The 26,650-nt window shown below is 39.5% G+C and overlaps 1 protein-coding gene across 1 annotated transcript in view; it reads right to left on the reverse strand.

Annotated features, from left to right (window-relative positions):
- Positions 1-2,049: 2,049 nt before the first annotated feature.
- LOC119941908 (protein sidekick-1-like) overlaps positions 2,050-26,650 on the reverse strand; it is a 402,085-nt gene continuing 377,484 nt past the window's right edge. The window contains exons 5-6 of the mRNA XM_038762451.1: positions 5,206-5,339; positions 2,050-2,120 (exon numbers count right to left, since the gene is read on the reverse strand). Of these exons, the coding sequence (XP_038618379.1) occupies positions 2,104-2,120; positions 5,206-5,339 (151 nt within the window). The 3' untranslated portion in view covers positions 2,050-2,103. The remainder of the gene's footprint in view (positions 2,121-5,205; positions 5,340-26,650) is intronic.

The following is a 26,650-nucleotide window of genomic DNA, read 5'->3' on the forward strand; positions in this document are numbered from 1 at the left end:
ATTCAACTACCTCTCCCTCCAGTCTCCTGCCTCCGATCCCTTACTCACACTGTTCTCCCAGGTTGGAACTCTCTCTCCAATCATATCTATTATATCACAGCCCTCTCTGTCTTCAAAGCTCTCCTAAAGCCCACCTCCTCCAAGAAGCCTCCCTTGATTAATTTGTATCTCTCCAGTTAGATCAACTTAATGACCCCCTCTTTACATTTGTTTCTTTTATTCTTGTCCTCAGCACTCATGTTGTGCACATTTAGGTAGTTAATATACCTATCTGTACATTTAGTTATTTGTGCAACTGTTTTATCCTGACATGTTTGTACTGCTTCCTGTCTTACTTTAGTTCTTCCTCCTGTCTTCACTTCATATGGAAATAACATTTGTCCATTTGTCCAATTAAATTGTATGCTACTTGAGGGCAAGAAGCATGCATTTTGCTATTGTTGTACTATTCTAAATGCATAGGATATTGCTTATCATTCAGAAGTAAACTCTGAATGAATGACTGATATGAAACACTACGTAGGGGCATATACAAGTTATCCAGTGAGACAGGGTGAGGTTACCACTTGTGCAAATGTGATGCTCTTCTTTGAGGTGGAAATGCAGCCAAAATAGTACCTCTAGCTCTGGATAGAAAATATCCACTTTACACATAACCCTTCTCTCCATGAATGGGCTTGACTTCAGAAGAATAGTGTAATGATTACCGATCCCCATTCAGCTCCCTATATGAAGATGATTAGATGACAAGTAGACCATATAAAGATTAATTCTTCAGAGAATAACTTCTGGAAATGGTAACAGTTCCCCCTTACAAACCTATAAATCAACTCTGTAATTATTGTATTCTTGACAACTTTAAGGTTTTATTTCATTTCCCCCCACTTCACCTTTTCAAAATACTAATACCACATATTAAAAATGGAACAGATGAACCCATCAGGAGGACTGAACTATCCTTTTTGACATTCAGATAGACACCTGGTTGATTAAATCACATGGGACTTGTTTGGCCTAACCAACAAGAGGCAGTGGCATGAATACTATTCTTTTGAAACTATGGCGGTTAAGAGAAGCCCCTGACAAATGGAAAGGGCCAAATATAGCCACTATTAAATTTTTTTAAAGGAAGAAAAAAGAACCTAGAAATTAGATTAGATAGCTGAACATCAATTCCTGGAAAGATAATTGAACAAATGATCAAACATTTAACTTGCAATGACCATTAAAAACATACAGCATTAGAAAAGTGTGAAAAGGCAAGAGAAATTAATCCACAAAGATAAGGGAGAAACTAAAGGTATAAGAGATTTCAATAAGGCTTTAGATTTCATCACACAATATGTTCACTGATGAGCTAGGATTGCACAGCATAAAATATTAGTTGGACACACAATGGCTTGAGTGCTGTATGGACGATGTAAAACCAATGATGGTGTCAACCTGGGGACACATATTGAGTGGTGACCCATTGGAATTAGTCTGGGGACCAGTCCTACTCTACAGTTTTTCTGATGATGTGGATTAAGGATTTGAGAGTACGTTTAATAACTGGCAGGCAACATTAAATTGGTTATGGTGGCACACACTTTGTAAAACAAAAATAGAGTGATTTAACCAAATAGTAATAAAGATTATAAAACCAGAATTAAATGCACACAGTAAGGGCTCAATAAATACGATTGAATGACGAATGAATGCATTAATGCAAAGAACAAAATAGTGAATTTAGGAAAAAAAAACATCAAAAATACAGGAGATAAAAAGATCAGACACATATGCAGCAGAAAAAGATACTGGGAAAGGAAGAGCCTTAGTTAATCATGGGCTGAACATAAATCAGGAGCATAGTGTCATTACTTCTGAGCTATTTTGGACTGGAAATGTGTGAACAGTATGACATGTAAGATTGAGAAGTGATCATTTCAATATGTACAGTAGTCCTTCACTTTCAAAAATCCCACTAATGTGCTACTGATATTGAGATCCTATCCATGTGTGGAAGTGTAGCTAAAAGACCAATGCATGACCAACACTCTCTTCTGCAGTGTGCATGTATTTATTTTTAATTTGTTACTGCACAGATGACTGAAATCCTCCAGATTAATGTCTCTGCTCCCCTGAAAGCCAATCAGAAGAGATTTCATGTAGTAAAATGATTTCTCTCTGCCTAAGATATATCCAGAGTAAAAGGAAAGTTTGACTGAGTTCATTTATGGGATTACTTTACACTTTTTCAGCCATTTCTCCAAGCAAAGGTTTTGGGAAGCTGCATGGTCTAAACACTGATGTCTTATTTCAGTTTACGACATCTCTAAGCTTGACCCTGAAAATTCTGAACCTCAGTGGTTTTACTTGAGGTGTAAACCTCGACTGTGCTACTATCTGATGCTTTCCTTTACAATTTGTGATCCTGATTAAATCCCAATTTTGGTCAATGTCTTGTTTACAATTCGGCTGACCACAGTCCTGGGGCTTTCACAGAACTCTCAACTGAGTCCTGGATGGAATGTGCAATCCCAGATTTTCTTTGCATTGCCCTAAATACAGGATGGTTGGCTTCTTCTGAGGAAAAAGCCTCTGAATCTAATAGTCGTCGAGACTCCAGCCCCCCCTGTGATGAATCACACTTCCATAGTGGCTGGTGGGGATCTGGGGTGCAATCTTTGGCAATAGAACATGATATCTGTGGGCTCCCTGTTGTCCGTTTACATAATTAACGGAGACTCTCAATTCCACAGTTGAAACCACTTTTGTCTTTTTCTACTTACCAAAGGGAAGTTCCTATTGAGACTATTTAAGGTATGCATGTATATGGACAGGAAGATGGTTTTTTGAAAACCTAAGAAAGCTTTGGAAGGATACTAGGTGATGGGCATCAGTTCTACCTTCACAACATCACTGAAATCCACCCTTTCCTCTCTATCCAAACTGCTACTACAGTGACCCAAGTACTTATATTCAGCCTTGACTACTGCCTCTGTCTCTACCCACTCCAGTCCATACTTCACTCAGCTGCCCAGATCATTTTCCTAAAAAAAAACCCCAAAAACTCAGTTCATGTCTCCCCACTCCTCAAGAACCTCCAGTGGTTTCCCATCTACCTCCAAAAAAGAAATTCCTTACCATTGGCTTTAAAACACTCCATCAGCTCTCCCCCTCCTTCCTTATCTCACTGATTTCCTATTACAACCCAGCCCACATACTTCTCTCCTCTAACGCCAACCTACTCACTGTACCTCAATAGTCTCTGGACCACGGAATGCCTGGACTCTAGAAAGTAAGCACCTTCTAGATTCTAAGTTCTGTGCAGGCAAGGAATCTGTCTACCAACTTTGAGATAATGTGCTCTCCAAGCACTTAGTACAGTGGGCAGATAATTTGTTTATTGTTATATTGTGCTCTCCCAAGCACTTAATACACTGCTCTGCACACAATAAGCACTCAATAAATATGAGTGACTGACTACAGTGTTCTATACTCAAATACCATTGATTGATTGATTGACTGCACATCTCGCTGCCAACCCCTTTCCCACATCCTCCCTCTGGCCTGGTACTCCCCTCCCCCTTCATATCCAACAGTCCATCACTCTCCCCACCTCAAAAGCATTTCTAATATCACACTTCCTCCAATTGGCTTTCCCCAATAAAGCCCTCTTTCCCTGACTCCCTCTCCCTTCTAAGTCACCTATGCACTTGGATCTGAAACCTTTAAACACTGGATAGTCACCCCACCCTAATCCCCACAGCATTTACGGTCATATCCATAATTTATTTTAAGGTCTGTTTCCCCTTTTAGACTATAAGCTCCTTGGGAATGTGTCTACTAACTGTGTTGTACTCTTCCAAGTACAGTGCTGTGCACACAGTAAGGAAGTATTCCCTAAATACCACTGATTGATTGATTACTAAGAACTAAGTTCAGTGTAGTGCATCCAACAGGGTCTTAATAAACATTATTATTACTATATAGTTATTATTATTTAAATCAATTAATCCTCAAGCAGATCTGTATTTCCATAACACAACTATTAGGAGGTCCTATTTAAATTCATGGAATGAACATTTGAGTGGCCTGCTTCAAGGAGATTATCTAACCTAAACAGCTAGTTACCAAAATGATAAATTTTTATGCTACATACACAAATATTGCCCTGATCTTGGGGTCATGGATTTAGAAACTAATTCCATTTTCATCAAGTCTCTCTTTCTCTCTCTATTTAATGAACACCTGCTAGTAGCAGCACAGAATGGGGGTTGAGTTGATTGCCTTCATTTAAAATGAAATGCTTCTTCCCCCAGCAGGTAATCAGCATATGGAATTAATTAATATATGAAGCAGTGGAGGAAGATAGTAGCAGTAAGTTTCAAGAAGGGTTTGGATAAACTTACACAGAAAAGATGCACAATGGCTGATCTTTTAGGGGTTAAAGTTAGGAGACTCAAGAAAAATTAAAGACGTTAGAAAAAAGAAGCCTAACCCCATCCATGAGACTAAATGTGGAAAAAGGACAACCATTATTCTGTTCCTTCAAACATTAAACTTTCCTTACACTGTGGTCTTCATCAGACTGAATCATCAGCTGGATGTACAACTGGGTTGTACCAGAAAGGAATTCCTTGTGTTCATATATCAAAGAGTTTTTACAAAGTTTCCTTGAGCATATTAAGTTAGCTCCCAGCAAATGTATGTGATCTCTTCTCTAAATTGCATTTTCTCTTTCTGAACAAAGTGAGAATCAGAGTAGAAAAAAAAGATGAATTTTATGGTAACTTAAGGAATACTGCTAATGTAGACCACCACTCTCAAACTTTGTCTGACTTGAAATCTTATTCCCAGACTACAGGACTGTAATCCTTTCAAACATTCATTTCTCAGTTGAGGTTCACGGGAGGCATCTTTTCTGGGAGGCAATGTAAATTACAACTCTCCAGAAGGAAAAGCTTCAAATAACCCACAAGATAAAATCATCATAAATTTTCATTCACAAACATGGCACGCATCCAATTTACTTTTACTTTTGAAAGGAAAACCGATTAAAATTTCTTTCTTCACATTGTTGATTTGATAAATATTAAATAATAACTACTGCGATATAGTCAATTGGGCTCACTGTGAAAGTGCCTTTCTAGGCTAGAGTTATTGATAAAAGCAAACAATACCCTAATATAGCAGTATCAGTCATGGAAACCTCATACTCACTTGCTACGCTCAGATAAATGAAAGGGCTGGTTTTGTTTTCTCCGTTTTTTTCATTTACAGCTTGGACATAGTAACCTCCCGCATCGCTTGTGGTCGTGGCCAGAATCACCAGCTGATTCTCTAGTGTGATGCCTCTGTTCAACAAAGCAAAAGATATTATTAACGTGAGATTAACAGACAACCACAATACTCATTTTAGCTGGAATTTCATATCTGTTGAATTAAAATTCCATTTCTAAGTCACCTATATACAAGTGCAAAGAATAATAAGAAGAAAAAAGGACCTTGTGAAAGAAACTGCATGGCTTGGTGGATAGAGCACTGGTCTGGGAATCAGAAGTATCTGGGTTCTAATACCAGCTCCATGACTTGTCTGCTGGGTGACCTTGGGGAAGTCACTTAACTTCTCTGGGCCTCAGGTACTTCAACTGTAAAATGTGGACTAAGACTATGAGTCCTCTGTTGGACAAAGACTGTGTCCAACCTGATTAACTTGTATCTACCCCAGCACTTAGTAGATTGCCTGACACATAGTAAGCACTTAACAAATAAATGCACACAGTAAGCACTCAATAAATACGATTGATTGATGGAAGTATCACTAAAAAAAAAAATCAGGCTGAGTTTTCAGGTTGCTTATTTCTCCTAATTCAAATAATGACTCATGCTTATCAAGCAAAATGTACCAGATTAAAATATGTAAAGTTGAAAAAGAAAAGGAATCCATTCTTTGGGCAAAGCATCAATAACTGAGAACAGCAAAGGGCATTTGGGGGATGCAATAACAAGAACTTCACAGTCTTCATCATTCAGAGTTCACAAAACAACTCTCCTGAAGATACTTCTTGCTCCTATTCTTAAATGGACAATAACCCCATTTACTTTTGTTATTTATAGAAAACAAAATACTCTCATACATCAAATTTCATAACAGAACCTCCTAAATTCCATGGGAGATAATACATTCCAATTATTTAGCCAGATTATTACAGAACCACTGAGCTAGGTGAAATATTGAGGACTCTATTCCCTTTAATGGGACTTCACTACAATGTAAAAAACAAAAATCAATTTGCCCGACTAGAACAATGAATTCTGTAGTAGGTTTGTGAGCCTATTTCCTCCCTGGGCCCACCCTGAGTGTCCAGCTGCCAAGGACCTTTTCCAGAGGAAGAACATCTCAGTCTCACTATCTTTATACCAGTGATGTCTATCAAACTTTTTCACCCATGTCAAGTACGTTACATTGAGACACTAGTTTCTTGGATCAGTGATCATAGCATCAGGCTCCCAGTTTTCAGAGTAGTAGTGATTCTTGCAAATACAACATAACAAATATGCATATAAGAGAGTTTATATTGTACTCTCCCAAGCACTTAGCATGGTGTTCTACACACTGTAAGCACTCAAAAATAGCAATGGTTGATTGACTGACTCTAAGACCAAATCGTCCCACATAAAGGGGTGGGGAGGAAGGGAAAAAAAGGAAGATAAGTTGGCATCCTTCCACGTAATTAACAAAAGTGAGCTATTTCCCCCCAATCCCTTCCCTTCACTTTACGGGCATTCCCTCCTTCGTTCCTTTTCCACAGCACATAGTGCAGATATGTGATCACTAGTATCATCTAGTACATAGTTAATTCACATTTTGAGAGGTAAATTCTTATATATGGGTTTATCTAGCACCCAGGTGAAAAACAGGAACTTCCTGGTGATTTATAACTATTTACACTACCTTTCCCCAGTATAAACCTACAGAGTAGAATTCACTGGCCATTCAGAATAGTAGACTCAAGCATATTTTGCTAAAGTAATTTATAAGATAGCATAATCCTCCTTTTGCTGGTGTGGGGGTCTGAGAAGGGGCCATGTGTTGAGGTACAATAAGAGAACAACTTCCCTTTGCCATCTCCCATATTCCTCTGCTGGAGCTCTGAACCACAGCCACATGCTATGAAATTATTTTCCTATCTTTCATTCTTTCCTCTCCCCAGCCTATCTTGTACCTTTCACTTCGCCCCCATCCCAATAGAGGCCTCCTAAAAGAATCTGGTTACGTAATTTGTGTTCCCCTCATGCCACTTTTAAATTTCTCCCTCATGCCCATTTCTCACTTTATAGGCATCAATGCAGCCTAGTAAGAGCCTATATCCTGAAGCTTTTGCCCCCCTTGGGGCCACTGCTTTTGTCTATCCCTGAGATAGGAACCTCTGAGAATATCCTACTTCCCAACATTCCCAGAGTGCCCTTGATACCTCGACATGCAGCTTGGGTCCTGGAAGCTCCAACCAGCAATGGGCTCCACTGCCCCTAGCCCCCTATTCCAAGCTGCCCCTACTAAAAGCTCACCTCCTCCAGGAGGCCTTCCTAGACTGAGGCCCCCTTTTCCTCTGCTCCTCCTCCCCTCCCCATCACCCCACTCCCTCCCTCTTCTCCACCCTCTCCCCACCCCAAAGCACTTGTGTTTATAGGTACATATTCATTAATCTATTTTATTAATGATGTGTATATATCTATAATTCTGTTTATTTATTTTGATGCTATTGATGCCTGTCTACTTGCTTTGTTGTCTGTCTCCCTCGTTCTAGACTGTGAGACCGTTGTTGCATAGGGATTGTATCTATTGCCAAATTTTACTTTCCAAGTGCTTAGTACAGTGCTCTGCACACAGTAAGCGCTCAATAAATACAACTGAATGAATGAATGACATAATACTAAATGACTGCTCCAGGCCCCTGGTAGATTCCACCGCAGTTCCATCTCTCCAGCCTCCTATGACATCTATTTTTATGCACAGCTTGGAACCTGTCCAAAGATTCCATCTACAGGCTCCCAAAGAGTATTACTCATATGCATTTTTCCTCATGCTTATGTTACCTTTCGGGGAAATGTTCTAAAATATCCCTAAATGTATTTCAAAAAATCACAAAATGATTTCAATACACTAAAAAATCTAAAGTACATTCCAGTTGCAGTTTCCAATTTTTAGGACTCATCTGTACAAGCATATTTATTTATATCCTACTAAGGAAACTCATCCTATTAGAAATTTATAATAATAGGCCCCTTGCAAAATACTTTATATTTTTTATTCACTCTTGAAAAGATGCACTGAGACTTTTCCATTTTTCACTACTGCTTTATATTATATAAATGCCTGAAAATAAAATATGTAGGAATAGTGTCAACTGCTATGCAAGCAGTTATCTACTAATGATTATAAGAATGCCAATTTACATTTCTTCATTATTTTTAGTATGTTACTGCAAAACTCTTCATCTTTTAGAAGTTTAGATTTTTGTTAACTCAGTTCAGCTTTTCTTCTGAAAACTCCATTATTTTCCTGTATTATTTGGGGCATTCTTTCAACTACATTTCATCTAACGAAGATCAAAAGAGAATAAAAAAATACAACTTCACACTTTATACTTGCTACACTTTAAATATAGTCAATTTTTTATCATTCCAAAATGAGGCACCAAGTTAAGTCACATGGAAAATCAGACTTATCTACCATAGCTAAAGCTACCTGAGCGATGATACACATTTTGAGAGTTCTAGGTAATTAAGCATGAAATCCACTAAAGCATTTTGTTTGCTTCATTATCCAAGTCTTTTTGAATAGAATACCTCAATTGCAGAAACTGATAAAAATATTTACTTGGCAAATTCTGACATTAATAATACTGAAGGTTAAACCATTGCTTATGAATACATTTCTAGGGAGGGGATAAAAGATTCTCTCAAAATCTGCATCCCTTCAGACTGACATGGAATGCATACTGCTACCTATTTGGGCAACACACTGTTTAACACTACAATGGCAAGCAAGGAAATAGAAAAAGAACTAAGATGGTTGGCTCAAACTTTCAGGGAATGATAAAACAGAGTGTGGTGTCAATTGTATTTATTGAGCACTTACTGAAAATAGGGCACTGTACTAAGCACTTGGGAGAGTACAATATAACAATATCACAGACACATTCCCTGACCACAATGAGCTTAGCGTCTAGAGGGGGAGTTTACAGTCTAAAGAGGGTAGTGGCACAATAATATCACGCTCCAGAGTATACTGAAGGTCTAAAAGACCTGAAGTCTTGTACATCCTTTTCTAGGGGTTTCCCTAGCCCTTAGTATAGTGCCATGCACACATTAAATGCTCAATAAATACCATTAATTGCTTGATTGATTGTGAAAACTGGATCATCCAGGGGTGTCATATCTGGCTCCTTGAGCAGTTCTACCACCATTACCGATGGACCATACTCAATATCAAGTTGCAAGACAAAATCCCAAACAGTGAGGTTCTGCAATGAGAGGCAGCAGTAGAGAGAACATGGGTCTCAAGTCAGAAGGACCTGGGTTCTAATCCCAACTCCACCGTTTGCCTGCTGTGTGACCTTGGGCAAGACACCTAACTTCTCTGCGCCTCAGTTACCTCATCTGCAAAATGGGGATTAAGATTGTGAACCCCGTGTGGAATACAAACTGTGTCTAACCTAATTAGCTTGAATCAAACCCACCTTTAGTACAGTGTCTGACACATAGTACGCACGTAAAAAATGCCATTAAAAATGTCACCTCCTAGCACTAAAACTATGCTTACCTTCACACAGCTATGCTGGGCAGAGCATGTGAGTAGAACGAGTGATAGCAAGATATCCAACAACACCTGAATGGAGAATTTAAACTGGGAAACCAAAAGCGAGATGGGCAGAGAAAGCATTTTAAGGATCTAGTAAAACAAAGCCTTGGAGAATACTGCATCCCACCTGAACTGGGGGAATGAATTGCAGACACTTGATCTGCATTGGTTCACTGCCACTGTCAAAGGAATGGCTCTCTTTGAGCAATAGCTTGGTTTGGAAAGACAGGCAAAGAGGCCAGAAAGGAAACAGTGTCAGGTCGTGCAAACATTAAGTACCATAACTCAATAAATGGACAACTTTCATGCGTGCGCACTGTGGCCAGGACTGCATATCCCACCTTGTCCTTTTCAGCCACACTTGCATTCACAGGTGAACTCTACCACCAGTGATGTCTATATATATAGACCCACACATATATACATATATGTATATACACATACATATATACACACACACATATATACATAGATACACACACACATATATATATAGCTACCATTTTCAGATTTGGAAGTCTTATTTAGTGAAGTGGTAATAAATCATTACCAGTCAATCAATGGAATTAACTGAATACTTACTGTGTGCAGAACACTTGAACTAAGCTCCCGGGAGAGTATGATAGAATAGCATTGATATGATTCCTGCCCCAAGGAGCTTACAATTTTCACCAACACCACTATTATTGAAGTCCTACTATGTAGAGAATACTGTAATAGACACTTACTGTCTACAGACCCCACTGGTCTATCTTCTCCCACACCATCCCCTTCACCCACCCCACAAAACTTTAAATTTGATTCTCCTTCTTCCGCTCACTGAACTTCGAAAATGTGTTTCTCCATTTCCCCACAGCCCCCATGTGCACACCATATGCCTCACACCCTTGAATCCATACCCCACATTGTCTCCCAATACTGGCATTCATTTTCAAATTATTCAAAAAAACCCCCAAAAAGTTTCACTGTTTCAGTTGACGACTCCTTCTGTTTAACCCTCCCAAACCACCACACCCACAAGGATCGGGCTGGACCAAAGTGTGAAGAGGGCAGGTGGACGTTGTCCCATGCCAGTCGTCCTTCCTCATCCCATCCCTGTCCTGTCCCCTTAACTGTGGTGGTTCTAGGGTCTGCAAACCAGGGAGGGGACCGGCCATGGAACTGCCAGTGAATCAAATTCCAGGTGGTGGGAGTGGATTCTGACATGTTAGAGATAGGGGGTCACAGGCAATGTGGGGAAACAGAAAATAAATTCAAAGGCATGGAAAAGACTGGGGCAAGTTAGGCAGAAGAGGATGTGGTGGCAGGGGGGTAAAGGATTATGGTGAGCTAATCTAATCACTAGTCAGGGACACTGAGACAACACAGATATAGCTCTGCTGTTGCCTTTTTCACCAGAGTACCTTGAAAGAGTTCACACACCCTTCCGAATGCCCGTTTACCCACTCATCAGGCTATGGCAACCTTTATAAACTATGATCTAGTGAATCACTGGTCTAGAAGCTCCAAAGCAGAACCCTTCTTATTGGATTGTGCCACTGTCCTGCTTGGTCTCAATCTATTGGAGTGTAAAGAGGATCTGTGCAGTGAGTAATATGAAGTTTATAGAGCTATTGGTTATATGGCAACAATACAAATTTACCGGTGAACAATAAATGTTGACAACCATCGACCCCCGGCCCACGTCATCCCCCGGGCCTGGAATGCCCTCCCTCTGCCCATCCGCCAAGCTGGCTCTCTTCCTCCCTTCAAGGCCCTGCTGAGAGCTCACCTCCTCCAGGAGGCCTTCCCAGACTGAGCCCCTTCTTTCCTCTCCCCCTTGTCCCCCTCTCCATCCCCCCGTCTTACCTCCTTCCCTTCCCCACAGCACCTGTATATATGTATATATGGTTGTACATATTTATTACTCTATTTATTTATTTATTTATTTTACTTGTACATTTCTATCCTACTTATTTTATTTTGTTGGTATGTTTGGTTTTGTTCTCTGTCTCCCCCTTTTAGACTGTGAGCCCACTGTTGGGTAGGGACTGTCTCTATGTGATGCCAATTTGTACTTCCCAAGCGCTTAGTACAGTGCTCTGCACATAGTAAGCGCTCAATAAATATGATTGATTGATTGATTGACAACATTCTGGGTTTTTATGGGCTTCCTCAACACTATAGCATCAGTTTATTACAATATACCCTTTTCCCACCTGGTTTAGACTGATATTTTACCCTACCTTCTACTTTACACAACTTCTTAGAAGAGCATTTTAAAAGGTCTGGCCTAATCTACTTTGTAGTTTCTATTATGGAGGTAAACTTAAACCTAGGACATGTCTCTAGGGTTTTTTTCTCATTTCCCTGATTCCCTTACTAGTTTATTTCAATTATTATTTTTTAAAATTTTGCTATAAATGCCTAAAAATGGCTTCACAATAAGGAGAATTTGACTTGAGGATTCCCTGCTCTTCTGTTCCAAGAGGACGATCTCTCAGTTGAGTACTGAGAGAACAGGTTTGCATGAGTGTATGTGCTGTCCCTGCTTGTCTTCATGTGTGTTTCTATCTTTTCACTTTCTTCTCTCCACAAATGCCTCTTTCTATCCTTTAATCTTGAACTACTGCCTTTGCCTCTAGTAATGTAATCATAAGATTTCACTCAAGATAGTTCAATTCATCCATATCATTTATTTTTGCTTTACTTTAAAATGTTCCGGATGTCAGTAATTTCAAAGAATTTATTAGTAGTTGGCAACTATTGAAAAGTGAAGTCCATCCTAGAGCACTGCACCACACAATACCAGAATGAGGTTGACAAGCCTGCCCCAAACAGCCCTCAAATAACATTGCACTTTAAGCAATAAATGGCCTCAGATAAAACAGTTTTATTGCTGGTGCTGTTGAAATTTGGCACGCATTGAATGAGATCTAGAAAACAGAAGTATCTAATGGCAGAGCACTATGTGCCTACATATGAATGAATCAAAGACTGTCTCACTCATTTCTTTGCCAACATCCTGAACACTTGGCAGCAACATGAAACTTTAACCACTGAAGAAGAGTTATTGGCAAACGAATGGGTCAACTGCCATTGCCCATCAAATTACCCATTACAAAAAACTTCAGGACGAAGGATGACCGTTTACAAAATATGTGTTTGGTGATGAGGTTTAACAAGTCTCAAACATCTGGATTCTTCCATGGCTATTGAAGTTGTGATCTACTTTATAAACACTAATGAGTTTCTTTGCAGGTGTAAAAAGAATCATTTTCTACTGATCATTCTTAAGTGAGAAATCACTTGGGACCTGAACAGCAGGAAAACCTAGCACTGTTTTCCAGTCTTTGAATGAAAAAGGAAAAGAAAATGAATACTGACTTCTGAAAAAGCTGGAACTTGCATTTTTATGTGGACTTGACTAATCTAATCATGGAATTTAGGTGAAAAGTAAATTTTCCCCTTTGATTAAAGTACTTTAATTATTAATTTGAAATTACTCATGCCTGATTTGTTAAAACCATTACATATGCTTGTGATATTTTCCCCTAACAATACATAACATTTTTTATTGTATTTAAAATAAACCATTCTCTTTGGTAATTGTTGTTTGTTCTTACCCAAAATAGATCATGGCAAAAACATCTCCCAAATATTCATAACTAATCTAGTTAATGGGAGTTCAATCGCCTCCCAATGGCTTCAAAGGAACTGCTTTAACTGACTTTGGTAAATAAAATACTCCAAGTATAATCCAGTTTTCTATTCTAACTGCATATTCATCTCGATTTTTTTCCATCAAATCATCTCCTAATACATAACCCTCATCTCTTCCCGAGTTGTAAAATAGTGGATTTAGATTCCCTGAACGGCAGCTCCCCAGTCCCCATGAGTTGTGGGAGTAGAGCAGGCTTCCCTTATTCTCATTTGCAGACATTCGGGCTCTTGCTCAGGACCACAGTTCACCCTAACAGCACAGGCTATTTTCCCTATTCCCCCTGTCCTATCACCCCACTAACTCACTGCCTCCCACATCAACCATAACCAGGCTTGTGCAGATGGGCAAACTCTGGCTGGATAATATCTGCTGCATAGTTTCCATGCTGGTGAGAAGATATATACATCTGCCTCTTGTCAGGCCATGAGGGTGAGTCCTTGCAGACTTTCAAGCTTTTATTTAACTCCTTTCATTCAGTCGTATTTATTGAGCACTTACTGCATACAGAGCACTGTACTAAGTGCTTGGAAAGTACAATTTGGCAACAAATAGAGACACTCCATATCCAACAATGGGCTCACAGTCTAGAAGGGGGAGACAGATAACAAAACAAAACAAGTAGACAGGGATCAATAACATCAAAATAGGTGAAGAATTTAAGTCTACTATATATTACATGTATAGAAAATGAGAAAAAATACCTTATAGGGATGAAACAATGAGGCCTACTGAGAAGGGATTTAAGTCATTATTTATATTACTCTGAAACCACCACTGAAAATTGTGATTTGATTCACTTAGGACTGAAGAGACAAAGATGTCCCTAAGGACCAGTCGATAAAAACACTTAGGTAAGTGGTGCTGCACTAAAACTGCTCTAAAACTTCATTAAGTAATATGTTTTCAGAAATGTCATGTTAACGTTACTAAAATTGTGACTGGGGATTATTTTTGGCATCCTTAAAACAAACATGGAGAGTAGCCTTCTCACTGAGTATTGCCATTTGGGACCAGCTCAATCATTAAAACCCACAAGAAAATGTTCAAAGTCAAATGCTTGCATGAAATATCTAAAAGTCGTAATTTGAATTTTTGTTTTTAGCCATTAAAAATGTTAACTAAGGTGAACTTGATCAGTTCAATCATCTGTGGTCATTGAAAACATAAATGATTTAACCAAACATCAGAACAACAGTTTTTCACGGTAACATTTTTTCATAGAAATGCTCTTCAAAGTTCTACACTTTAAAACAACAACTTTTTAATGATGTTGCTTTTAAACTTAAGTTCTGAGAACAGGCCAGATCCCAGGCCTCTTTGTTCGCTCACAAGTTTGAGGCAAACAACTTCAAATTTGATGAACTGTCCTTAGTTGAGCAACTGTAAGAACCATAATTGCTTCCAAGTAGATATGGCAATTATGAGTCTCCAGGCTCTCAGTAAATGCTAAGGCAAAACTGATATGTTTATTTAGTCATGTAATAGCAACTGCTTACTTACCATTTTCCTGCATGCAAGATATTTTTAAAACTAAATGACTCAGCCTAAATGCATAATTTGTATTTTGAAATTTGAATTGAATACACCCACTTTTCCTAATTATTGAGGCTTAAAATGTGAAAAAGTACAGGATCAGAATAATGTTTATTAAATTTCCATCTGCTAATGATGTTATGCTAAAAACTGCACATAATAAAATTAAGAGGACAAAGTTTTGCCTTTAAAATTCTTAGTTTCTAAAAGACCGAGCAAATGAGAAAAATAGGGCTATAGATTTTTTTCTCTGTGCCAAAGACCTAGAGATGAAAGTATAAACAGTAACCACGTAAAACTGAGCATATTCTCCCTGATATCTTTGTGAAGACTTTAGCATTTTCTAACTTCTCTGAGTGTCTGAGCCTAAATCTATGATGATGCTAAGACTGTTCTCCACTGACCACATCATTTCCCACTCCTTTGCTTCTTCAAGCCTGGAAGCCCTGCTTTCTTCTTGGCTAACTCTTCCCCTAGTGCCCCATAACCTAGCTTTCTTCCCACCTGCCCTCCTCTCCTGATTATTTATTGTTTATGAATCAAACATATTTGAGAGTTTATTGTGTGCAGAGCACCGTACTAAGTACTTGGGAGAGTTGGTAGACATATTCCTTGCCCACAAGGAGCTGACAGTCTAGAGATATTTATAATGGCATACAATGAGCCAAATGCTATGATAGATACAGGTTAATCAGATCAGGCATGGTCCCTATTCCACACAAGGCTTCTGGAGGACCTAATGGGATTTTTTATTCTCAGTGGCAATTCTCTAATATTTGCTAGGTTGTTAGTTAACAGACTGCTGGATAAACACATGATGTTGGTTCACTAAATTATTAGTGTAATAAAGTCAAAACCATCGACTGACCTGATTCAGCTTCTACTTAAAACAAAGCCATCTGTGCATGAGCCAGAGCAGAACGTTTTGCAAGACTGCCATTCATTCATTCAATTGTATTTACTGTGTGCAGAGCACTGTACTAAGCACTTTGGAAGTACAAGTCGGCAACATATAGAGACGGTCCCTACCCAACAACAGGCTCTCGTCTAGCAGGGGCCCAGATAATACAAATATCAAAACCCACTTTTCAAGACTTAAATGCCAGGAAGTCTCTGGGCTCTTGTAACATTTTGTTTATACCTCACGACCAGTTGATCCCTTTTCTCAAGGACTGATAATACCCAGAACCAAAGGTGTAAAAAAAAAAAAAATCAAGAGCTTTCAGGGCAATAGCTAATACAAACCCAAAAAAAGGTTTTCTCGGGTATTTCTCATCTGGAGAAAATACTGCACTATTACACATTGCAATAAATACTGCATGAGTTTTTTGGAATTTTCTATTTGAAAAGCATTTATTCCTATTTCCGTGTATTCAGGGATTGTGTTATGGCATTTTTTTTTGAGCATTTGATCAAATTGCAATGCCAAATTTTTAATGTTGTGATCCCATCCCAGAAAACATGATGTGGGCAGACCTTGGATTTATTCAGGCAGAGGATAGCTACCAGCTGTTCCCATTCTTAATTGAGGATGGAGTAAGAGGAAATGGGATTTAGGTTTTACACAACAAAGACTTTGCTTTCAGTGAGGGGTGTTAAACACTGGAATGGGTTGGCAAGGTTTTGGAATCTTCTTACTCAGAGGTCTTAAAAAATAGGAAAGACACTCAAATGTTCTGAGGGATTTAAATAAAATACGGCTTAAAAGCCAGGAATAGATTTGTTGATTACTGGTCTTTCCATCCTGATGATTTCAACATTTTAAAAGGCAGCAATTTAGCAACAGCTAAATTTATGATATTTTATTTCATTATAATGTTATGAATTGTAGGTACCTACATACCAAATGCATTCAATGAAATATATAATTTAAAATTGCAACTTTTCCAAAACCAGATGACTATAAATATTCCAACATTCATCTGGCGCATTTGATCAGTTACCGATGCTTTAAAAATCACTATCAGGTTACAACATAACTATTTTTAAGTCAATCTCCCTTTTAAACAAACAAGGAAACTGAGATACATGAAAGTTTAGGGACATTGTCCAAGGAAGACAATGGTGAAGTAAAAATTTGAACTATCCACCATCAAGTTTTTAATTCAGTGTTCAAAGGTTGAAAGTGACTCGAGCCTGCTTGATTACTTACCTGATTCTTTCATTAGAAATAACAAGAATAAAGTATGAAAGACTCAGTCTAGGACCATGCCTCTTACTCATTGGTTTAACTAGTATTATAACAATTCCTAGAACAAGGGCTAAACATATTCAAAACTATTACGGAAATATATCATCATTACCAGAGGGAGTCAAACCCAGGTTTAGATCATGCTTAGTACTATGGCTTTATAGCCACCCCCCCGCCCCCCCAAAAAAAGATCAACTCAGATGTCTTTACCTCATTTTTCTCAAAAACTAGTACCCTGAATACAGAACAAAGGACTTTTCAAAAAAAAAGTCACAATTTTCCTAGTTAAGATAAAGCCAGAGAAAATGGGTGGTTAAGAACACCATTGTTCTAAGAGATTTTCTGCTTTAAAATTTATTCATTTAGGGACAACCTGCTTTTAGTTCTAACAAGAGTCACAAGGATATAAATCATCTTACCTCAGTGACTTACTAAGCAAATCTAATTGGGTTCAGTGGCCAAGAAGGGCTGGTGACAGAAGAAAAGCAGTTTTGGAAAGATGGAATAAAAAATTGACCACTGTTGAGACAAGAGAGGGAAGTCACTGTGAGGAAAGGAAAAGGGGAAAGGGCTCTTTGGCTTAACAAATGAGAATAGACAAGGAGAGATAGTTAAACTAAGGATCATCACAATCATCATCATCATCATTTATAGCCACCCACAGGATCCACAGCACAACTAGGTACTTAATAATAATAATAATGTTGGTATTTGTTCAGCACTTACCATGTGCCAAGCACTGTTCTAAGCACCGGGGTAGATAAAAGATCATCAGGTTGTCACATGTGGGGCTCACAGTCTTCATCCCCATTTGACAGACGAGGTCACTGAGGCACAGAGAAGTTAAGTGACTTGCCCAAGGTCACACAGCCGGCAAGTGGCAGAGCTGGAATTTGAACCCATGACCTCTGCCTCCCAAGCCCGAGCTCTTACCACTAAGCCACACTGCTTCTCTAAGGTTTTCAAGTACACCCTCTACTGCTCATTTGACCTCCCTGACCTTCCAGAACAGCTACATAGCTTTGCAAAAGGTAAAAAGTGTTTTCCAACCCACTAACATATCCTGTTACCATTAAATAATAATAATAACAGTAATAATTATGGTATTTGTTAAGTGCTTACTATGTGCCAGGAACTGTTCTAAACACTGGGATAGATACAAGTTAATCAAGTTGGATACAGTCCCTGCCCCACATGGGGCTCACAGTCTAAGTAGGAATGGGAACAGGATAGCTATCTCTTTTAGAGATACAGATGAAGAAACTAAGGCACAGAGAAATCAAGTGACTCGCCCAAGGTCACAAATCAGGCAAGTGTTGGAATCGGCACAAGAACTCAGGTCCTATGACTCTCAGGTTCATGTTCTTTCCACTAGGCCACATTGCTCCTCACTAGGCCAAGCTGCTCTTCATACATGAGAAACCGAGAAGCAGTTGTAATAGTAGCACTTAACTGAACCCCCACTTATTGTGGTGCACTGTACTAGCTTTTGGGAAGTCTGAAATAAGGAAGTGATACACCCTCTACCCAAAAGAGCTTACAGGAGACTAGTTCACAAATTCAGGTGTCCAAATTAAGCTTATTTTTTCTTATTCCTTATTTCCTTAAAGATAAACCACAGAGGACTCTTCCCCCACTACCGCCGATTAAAGGGGTGGTGGACATTGTTCTTTACCTATCTCAGCGTGATTTTTTTTTAAACCTAGAATGATGTTTGTATTACAGCATCAAGCAGGACAAAAATGCTCTTTTGGGAAAGAGATAGCTATCCTTCAAAAGCAAATATCTTTAATAATAATAAAAAGGAACACAATTACTAGCAAAGCAAATTGCTTTGCTAAATGTACTCTACCTTCCACTTTCAATCGAAGTATTCGTCCCCCTTTAAAGGAGCATAATTATTACAAAAAAGTCTTCTCTTTTGTTAAACCCTTTTGGATTATTAATAGACAAAAGCAATGGCCAGCAGAGAAGAGAGTACCTATAATGAATATGGCTGAAACACAGAATTCAAGGATTATCTTCCTGAACTCCAGTGATAATCATCACCTGCATGCGCTTCTCTACAATGAGTGTTCCTCAAACCATGGGAACAGATTTCATGTTTGAGGGTTAAACAGAACACTCTAAAGAGAGTCAAAAACAAATCTGAGAGGTATGTCAATTTTCCTTTCAACTTACTTTCTTTAAGGAAATTGCAACTACAGACAGGATCCTTGTGGGCAAACAAAATGTCTACTTTCTGCTGTGCCTCTGGTTTATCATACAATCCACTCAGCGAATTGTATATGGAACATCAATATCTGTTGCTATATGCTAAAGGACAGAGGAATGGGGAAACACAAGCCTAAATGGATTATTCAAACAATACACGGCTGCTGGGATTTATACAAAAGCCACTGATTAACAAATCTACTCGGCTTTATCAACCTCAGGTAGAAAGACTGGAATTTTATTTTCTGGGAGGACTGAGTTCAACTTAAAATTTCAATACTTGTGCACATTGTTATTTATATCAGGTCCTTCTTAAAGAAGTTTAGACACTAAACTTGAAACACACACCTGAAGATTCCTTAAGAGGAGTGGAATGAAAATGCCCATCCTCTGTCCCCAACCTCATTCCCCTTTTGAAGCAGTCATGCACTTTTGGGAAGTGGAGAATCCCTGCCTAACTAGCAGTCATTTGCCCTGTTGTCTGTTTCACTGTATTATAACATGGTTCTAAATCACATATAGGAAACTGGGAGTTATGGCCAGGTTGAAAGCAGTCAATCAGTGGCATCTGAGTGCTTACTGGGTGCAAAATACTATACCAAACATGTGGGAGAGTTAGTAGGCGTGATCCCTGCCCTCAAGGAGCATAAAATCACGAGCAGCGTGCACCCACTGAGTAAGCTGCCAGCTGTCCCTGAGCTCACTCTCCAAAGTATTGTTTCACATCGGTCTATGCCCTTATTTCCTCATTTTCCACTCCATCTCCCTTTACTCCCTTTATTCACCATCCCTTCCAGCCCACAGCACTAGTGGACAGAACATGGGCCTGGGAGTCAGAAGGACCTGGGTTCTATTCCAGGCTCTGCCACACGCCTGCTGTGTGACCTTGGGTAAGTCGCTTGACTTCTCTGGGCTTCAGTTCCCTCATCTGGAAAATGGGGATTAAGAGTGAGAGCCCCATACGGGACAGAGACTGTGTTCAATCTGATTAACTTGTATCTACCCCAGTGCTTAGAACAGTGCTTGGCACATAGTAAGTGCTTAATAAGTACCATTTTGAGAAGCACATGGCTCAGTGGATAGAGCATGGGCCTGAGAGTCAGAAGCTCATGGGTTCTAATCCTGACTTTGTCATATGTCTGCTGTGTGACCTTGGGCAAGTCACTTCACTTCTGTAGGCCTCAGTTCCTTCATCTGTAAAATGGGGATGAAGAGTGTGAGCCCTATGTGGGACAGGGACTGTCTCCAACCTGACTACCTTGTATCTACCCCAGTGCTTAGAACAGTGCATGGCACATAGTAAGTGCTTAACAAGTACCATAATTATTATCCATTATTTGTTTATCTACATTATTGCCTGTCTTCCCCTCTATTCTGAGAGTTTATTGAGGGCAAGTAATATTTCTACCAACTCTGTTATATTGTATTCTACCAAGTGCTTACTGCAGTGCTCTGCACACAGTAAGCCACCAAATACCATTAAAAATAAATGAATGTGATTGACTAGGTCGGATGTTGATGGGGAGGAGCAGAGATAGAGGCTAAAATCCACTCTCTTCCAATTTAAACTTACAAAGCTGCCAATGCTGACCTGATATAGCCAATTCCCCTCTATCCAGAGGAAGGGAGAACTGAGTCTATTTTGAACAATCACAACACTCATGTAAGTTACAGATTTAGTATAGAATTAATTTTACAAAATCATATTAGGAGTCAAAACAAAAACTCCATTCTCAAAAAAGGAAAAGTAAACATATGAAACTAAAAAAAGCCAAACCACCGGGTTTTACCTATTCAATAATTAATTCCTGTAATAATTTGCCCAGCTTTTGAAATACACAACATTACTTCTCTTATGGAATGTCTGTTTTTAGGTGTAACTAGGTTTATAAGAAGAACTACAAGCTTACCACCAGTCTTTTCATAAATACCCCCTTTAGCAAAGGTTTAGAAAAATAATCCAAACACATGTCGAACAGAATAAAAATAAGTCAACAACAGCATGCCCCTTGCCATAAGACAACATAAAAACTGATGGATGAGAGAAATTAATTTTCATCCCATACTAATTCATTTAGTAGGATAATTTAGAAATGTCACTACACAGTTTACCCTGATGCCTTTACTTCTACTACCATTTCTACATCTGTCCTCCCATTTTCTGATGCCATTTACGTCTGTACCCAGAGGTACCATTTTCTGATTTTGAGTGTAGAAAGTGTAAGGGCGGTAGGGGTTTTAGGGAGTCTAGGTACTGGGATGGAAATGGCTTCAGGGACATCGTTGACCAGAAAGTCTTCTCTCTGGGCCTTTTCAGCCCTGACTGGCAACATCTCAGGGCTTTTCAGAGACCTGGGATGAGGACATCTGGGAGAAGAGCTCACACAGCTGAAGGGGCTATTGTTGCCCTCTATTTTAAGAGAAACATCTGCCTAAAACTGTACCTTTCCAAGAAACAAAACTTAGACCTTAAAAATTAATTTTCTTCAGGAGTTTGTGTGAATTAGATGAGTGCATTACTGACAGGAGAATTGGGATTAAAATACCTAGGTTTAGTGTGCGTGGATTGAGAGGCATTATCTAGTGAGCAGGAATGTTCTAAAAAAAATACACACAAGATAATTTACTCTATGCAGCTATAAACCACTCAACTTTTTGGAATGAAGGAACGTATACTTACATTTTCTATCATAACCTTTTTTTTAAATCCTTCCCGAATGCTCTCCAGTTTTTACCCATGTCTTAAAATCAGATCACTCTAATAAGGTTCTGACTAATGCCAAGTGGAAGGCACTATGCGTGACATATTTCTGCTAATTCATCCCAGTTGTACATTAAATTTTGAAAATAGCTCCAAATCTCTGATTCATATTCCACTTCCATTCCCTTTGCTGCCCAGATACTTTTCTGCCATGTTTAGGCAGAAAATTTTCCCCATCATAAATCTATATAGTTCCATTTTGAATCCAAATTGTGCTATCTAGCACTCATTTCTATTGAGCTTAATCCTATTTTTGATGGAGCATTTCTCAAATTGATCAAAGGTAGTTTGAATTCTACTCATTCCTTCTAAGGTGTTCACAATGCCACCCTATTTGGGGTCATTTGCAAACCATGACCAGGATTCCCATTTGTTCTCTTCTACTCTTCCTCCTTTTTGGCTTGTGCCACCACCAAATCCCAATAATCATTTAATTATAATATTAAAATCTAAGCAAGGACACCAGATCATGAACCACAGATTCAGAGATTCCAGTTCCAGAGAGTTAATCATGTTTACTAATCGGTTACTCCTGGGCTTAAATGGAAAATGGTTATGAATTCAGAACCATCACATCATTCCATTATAACAGGGGATATGAAGCAGGTGAGGCATATTTCTGCTCTATGTCACCATCAAATCCAGGCCAGATGGTGCTGAGATCAGAGGCAGCAGCTGAAAAGTAGAGTCTAGCCAAGTTCTAATGATCCAAACTCCTCATTTTACCATCCAAACCCTGTCCTCCCCATGTCTTTCCCATCACTGTAGACGATATCACTATCCTCCATCTCACAAGGCTGTACCCTTGACATTATCCACTACTCATCACTCTCATTAAACCCACATATTTAATGTCATCAAATCCCAACAGTTCTACCTTCACAACATGTTCAAATCCTCTTTCCTTACCATCCAAAGTGCTCCCGTGCTGATACAAGCAATTATCGTATCCCAGTTTAGCTACTGCATCAGCCTTCTTTGCTGGCCTTCCTACTTCCTGTTTCTCCCCATTCTAGTTGACATAACTCTTCTGCACACATCATTTTTTTTAAGAACCCTTCATCCCACAGCTCCCCACTCCTCAAGGACCTCCAATGGTTGCCCATCCACCTCCTCAACAAGAATAAACTCCTTACCCTCAGCTTTAAAACACTCAATCAGCTCGCTTTCTTCTACCTCATCCTGCTGATTTCTATGACCCAGCCCTTACACTTCACTCCTGTAATGCCAATATACTCACTGCACCTTAATCTCACCTATTCCTCTGCCAACCCTTTCCCCACATCCTCTCTCTACCCTGGAATTCCCCCCTCCTTCATGCCCAATATACCACCTCCCATGTTCAAAGCCCTGCTAAAATATTTCCTCCAAGAATCCTACCCTGAATAAGCCCTCATTTCCCCTACTCCTTCTCCCTCTTGTATCACCTACACACTAGGAACTGCTCCCTTCAAGTAGTTGATTGGCGTTCATCCCACCATCAGCCCCAGAGCACTTATATACATACCCATAATTTATTTTAACATGTTTTCTCCTCTAGGGTGTAAACTCCTTGTGGGCAGAGATCTACCAACTCCTGTCCTTTCCCAAGCGTTTAGAACAATGCTATATAAATAGTAAGTACTTAGTAAATACTATCTAATGATTGCAGCCCTGAATTCCCCAACGATTCAGGTTTCAGAAAACCTAGGCAACAATGATTCAAGGAAAAGGTGAAGGAATGAATGGGAGAAAGAACAGCAGAAAGTGGGAAGGGAAAGGCAGAAACTAATTTGGGACTGTTCAAGACCAATATCAAAAGGTCTTGGTTCCAAAATTATATATTTTCTAGAGCTTTTACCTGAGATCTAATCATTCTAATAATTCCCAGCTATCAGAAAAATGTAGAATGTTGATTCAAGGGAACCCTGGGATTGAGGTGCTCTAATTATAGAAAAACTCAAGCAATTGAGAAGCTCCCATTTTGGTTGTATCTCTATTCTAGCCTTGCAAAGACATAAAGAGGGATATTGGGAAGCATGAGGAAAACTCTGGAGGCAGAGTACAAGAGACCCATCAAAATGTGAACAGATGCCCCATATCAGGCAGGTTGGTAATGCATTTTGGGGTTGTCAGACCTAAAAAGCTTCAGATAGGACTCATTTAGGTACAACTTTGTTGAGGTGGTGGATGGGACCCAATTTTTCTATGGTATTTGTCAAGCACTTTGCGCTAGACACTGTTCTAAATGCTAGGAAAACAGTCCATGTTTCATATGAGGCTACAGTCTTGATCCTCATTTTACAGATGAGGTAACTAAAGCACAGAGAATAATAATTATTATTATTATGGTATTTGCTAAGTGCTTACTATGTGCCAGGCACTGTACTAAGCTCTGGGGTGGATACAAGCAAATCGGGTCGGACACAGTCCATGTCCCACATGGGGCTCACAGTCTCAACCCCCATTTTACAGATGAGGTAACTGAGGCCCAGAGAAGTGAAGTGACTTGCCCAAGGTCACAGAGCAGACAAGTGGCAGAGTCAGGATTAGAACCCATGACCTTCTGACTTCCAGGCCCATGCCCTATCCAGTATGCCATGCTGCGTTCTCTGAGTGACGGGCCCAAGGTCACAAGCAGACAAGTGACGGAGCTGGGATAGGAACTCAAGTCCTCTGACTCCAGACCCAAGCTCTTTCCACTACACTACTCATTAACTGTCCCCAATAACCACAGCAGCAGCAGAAGCCATAAGTAGACAACACCGTGACTGAAATGATGACCTACCAGTCATTTCCCTGAAGATTCTGGTTGAGTTGTTATGACATGATTCTAACCACACCAGAAATCTCTAGGGTACAGCAAGCAGAATCCCCCTGGCTTGGGTCAAGATTATGATGCTCCTATTATGATGCACTTGGTCAAGTCAAAAGGATTACCACAGTTACTGTCTGGGCAGTGAGGTTCCTACTGTCACAGCCCAGGCAGAAGTTACCCAAGGAGGCAGTAAAGTAAGTGTGTGTATGAGGGGTGGGGGAGGGTGGTTAACAGAAGGGATGGCAGAAGGAGGGAGGAACTATTTTACTTGCATGACCCCATCTTTAATCTTTACCTTGACATTTCCCTCTTTCATTCATTCAATCGTATTTATTCATTCGGTCATATTTATTTAGTGCTTACGGCGTGCTGAGCACTGTATTAAGTGCTTGGAAGAGTACAGTATAACAATAAACAGACACACATCCTGCCCACAGCGAGTTTACATTTTCTCCTGGGAGTACTTTTTCTCCCCAATCTCTTCTCTACTCCCCTGTCTCTGTCTGCTCCACAATGGCTTTTAATCTTCCTTTCACACTTCTTCAGCCACACTCCTCTAGGCCCCAGTCTTTCACACTCTCAACTCCCTAAAATATAATCCCGAAGAAAAACACTGACCTTTGGGCTATGGGGGTTGGGTTGCTGCAGGGAACAAGTGCAAGGAGAAGGGATGGTCACGGATAGGCAACTGTACCTCAGGTAACTCAGAGATGCCTAAAATCCTGAGGATCAAATAATTAAAACAGAGGTGTGCCACATTCAAATGAAGAGAATGCTGTCTGTGAATTCAATTGAAAAAAACTATAGAAAATTTGAAAATGTTACCAAACCCATACAGCAACATGCCTTTTCCTTTTCCCTAATTAACACAAAAAGATTTTAGAGAAAAGCACTATGCCAACTTGATTAACTTGTATCTTCTCCAGTGCTTACAACAGTGTTTGACAAATAGTAAGCACTTATCAAATACCATAATTATTATTTTACTAAAGCTTGACTGAGCCATTTAGAGTAGCCGTGGCTCAGTAGAAAGTGCACAGGCTCGGGAGTCAGAGGTCATGGGTTCAGATCCCGGCTCCACCGCTTGTCAGCTGTGTGACTTAGGGCTAGTCACTTAACTTCTCTGTGCCTCAGTTACCTCATCTGTAAAATGGGGATTAAGACAGTGAGCCTCACACATGGGACGACCTGATCACCTTGTATTCTCCCCAGCACTTAGAACAGTGCTTTGCACATAGTAAGTGCTTAACAAATGCCATCATTATTATTATTATTATTTAAAGGTATGTTTATTTTTATGTAATTAGTGATCTGGAAAAACAAGGCACGAATACCAGTTTTCCTTGCAATTCAGCCTCAAAATGCTTGCCCTCCTCACCCCCACCCCTCCGTAAAAAATACAGTTTCTGAGAAACAGATAGATGAGATTAGTCAGAAGCCAATTCTACAAAGCCAATGATCTAGAAGGAAGGAGAAAAGACATTAGTATTGGCCATATGTGTACTCTTCAGTTGTTGAAGCACTTAGTACTTTACCTACCTATGTACTTAGTTCCTCCAGGCAGGAGTAAGGGGCTCGGTGGGCATTATCTGGGGTTTTAC

The sequence above is a fragment of the Tachyglossus aculeatus genome, chromosome 21, assembly GCF_015852505.1.
Source record: "Tachyglossus aculeatus isolate mTacAcu1 chromosome 21, mTacAcu1.pri, whole genome shotgun sequence".
Classification (NCBI taxonomy): domain Eukaryota; kingdom Metazoa; phylum Chordata; class Mammalia; order Monotremata; family Tachyglossidae; genus Tachyglossus; species Tachyglossus aculeatus.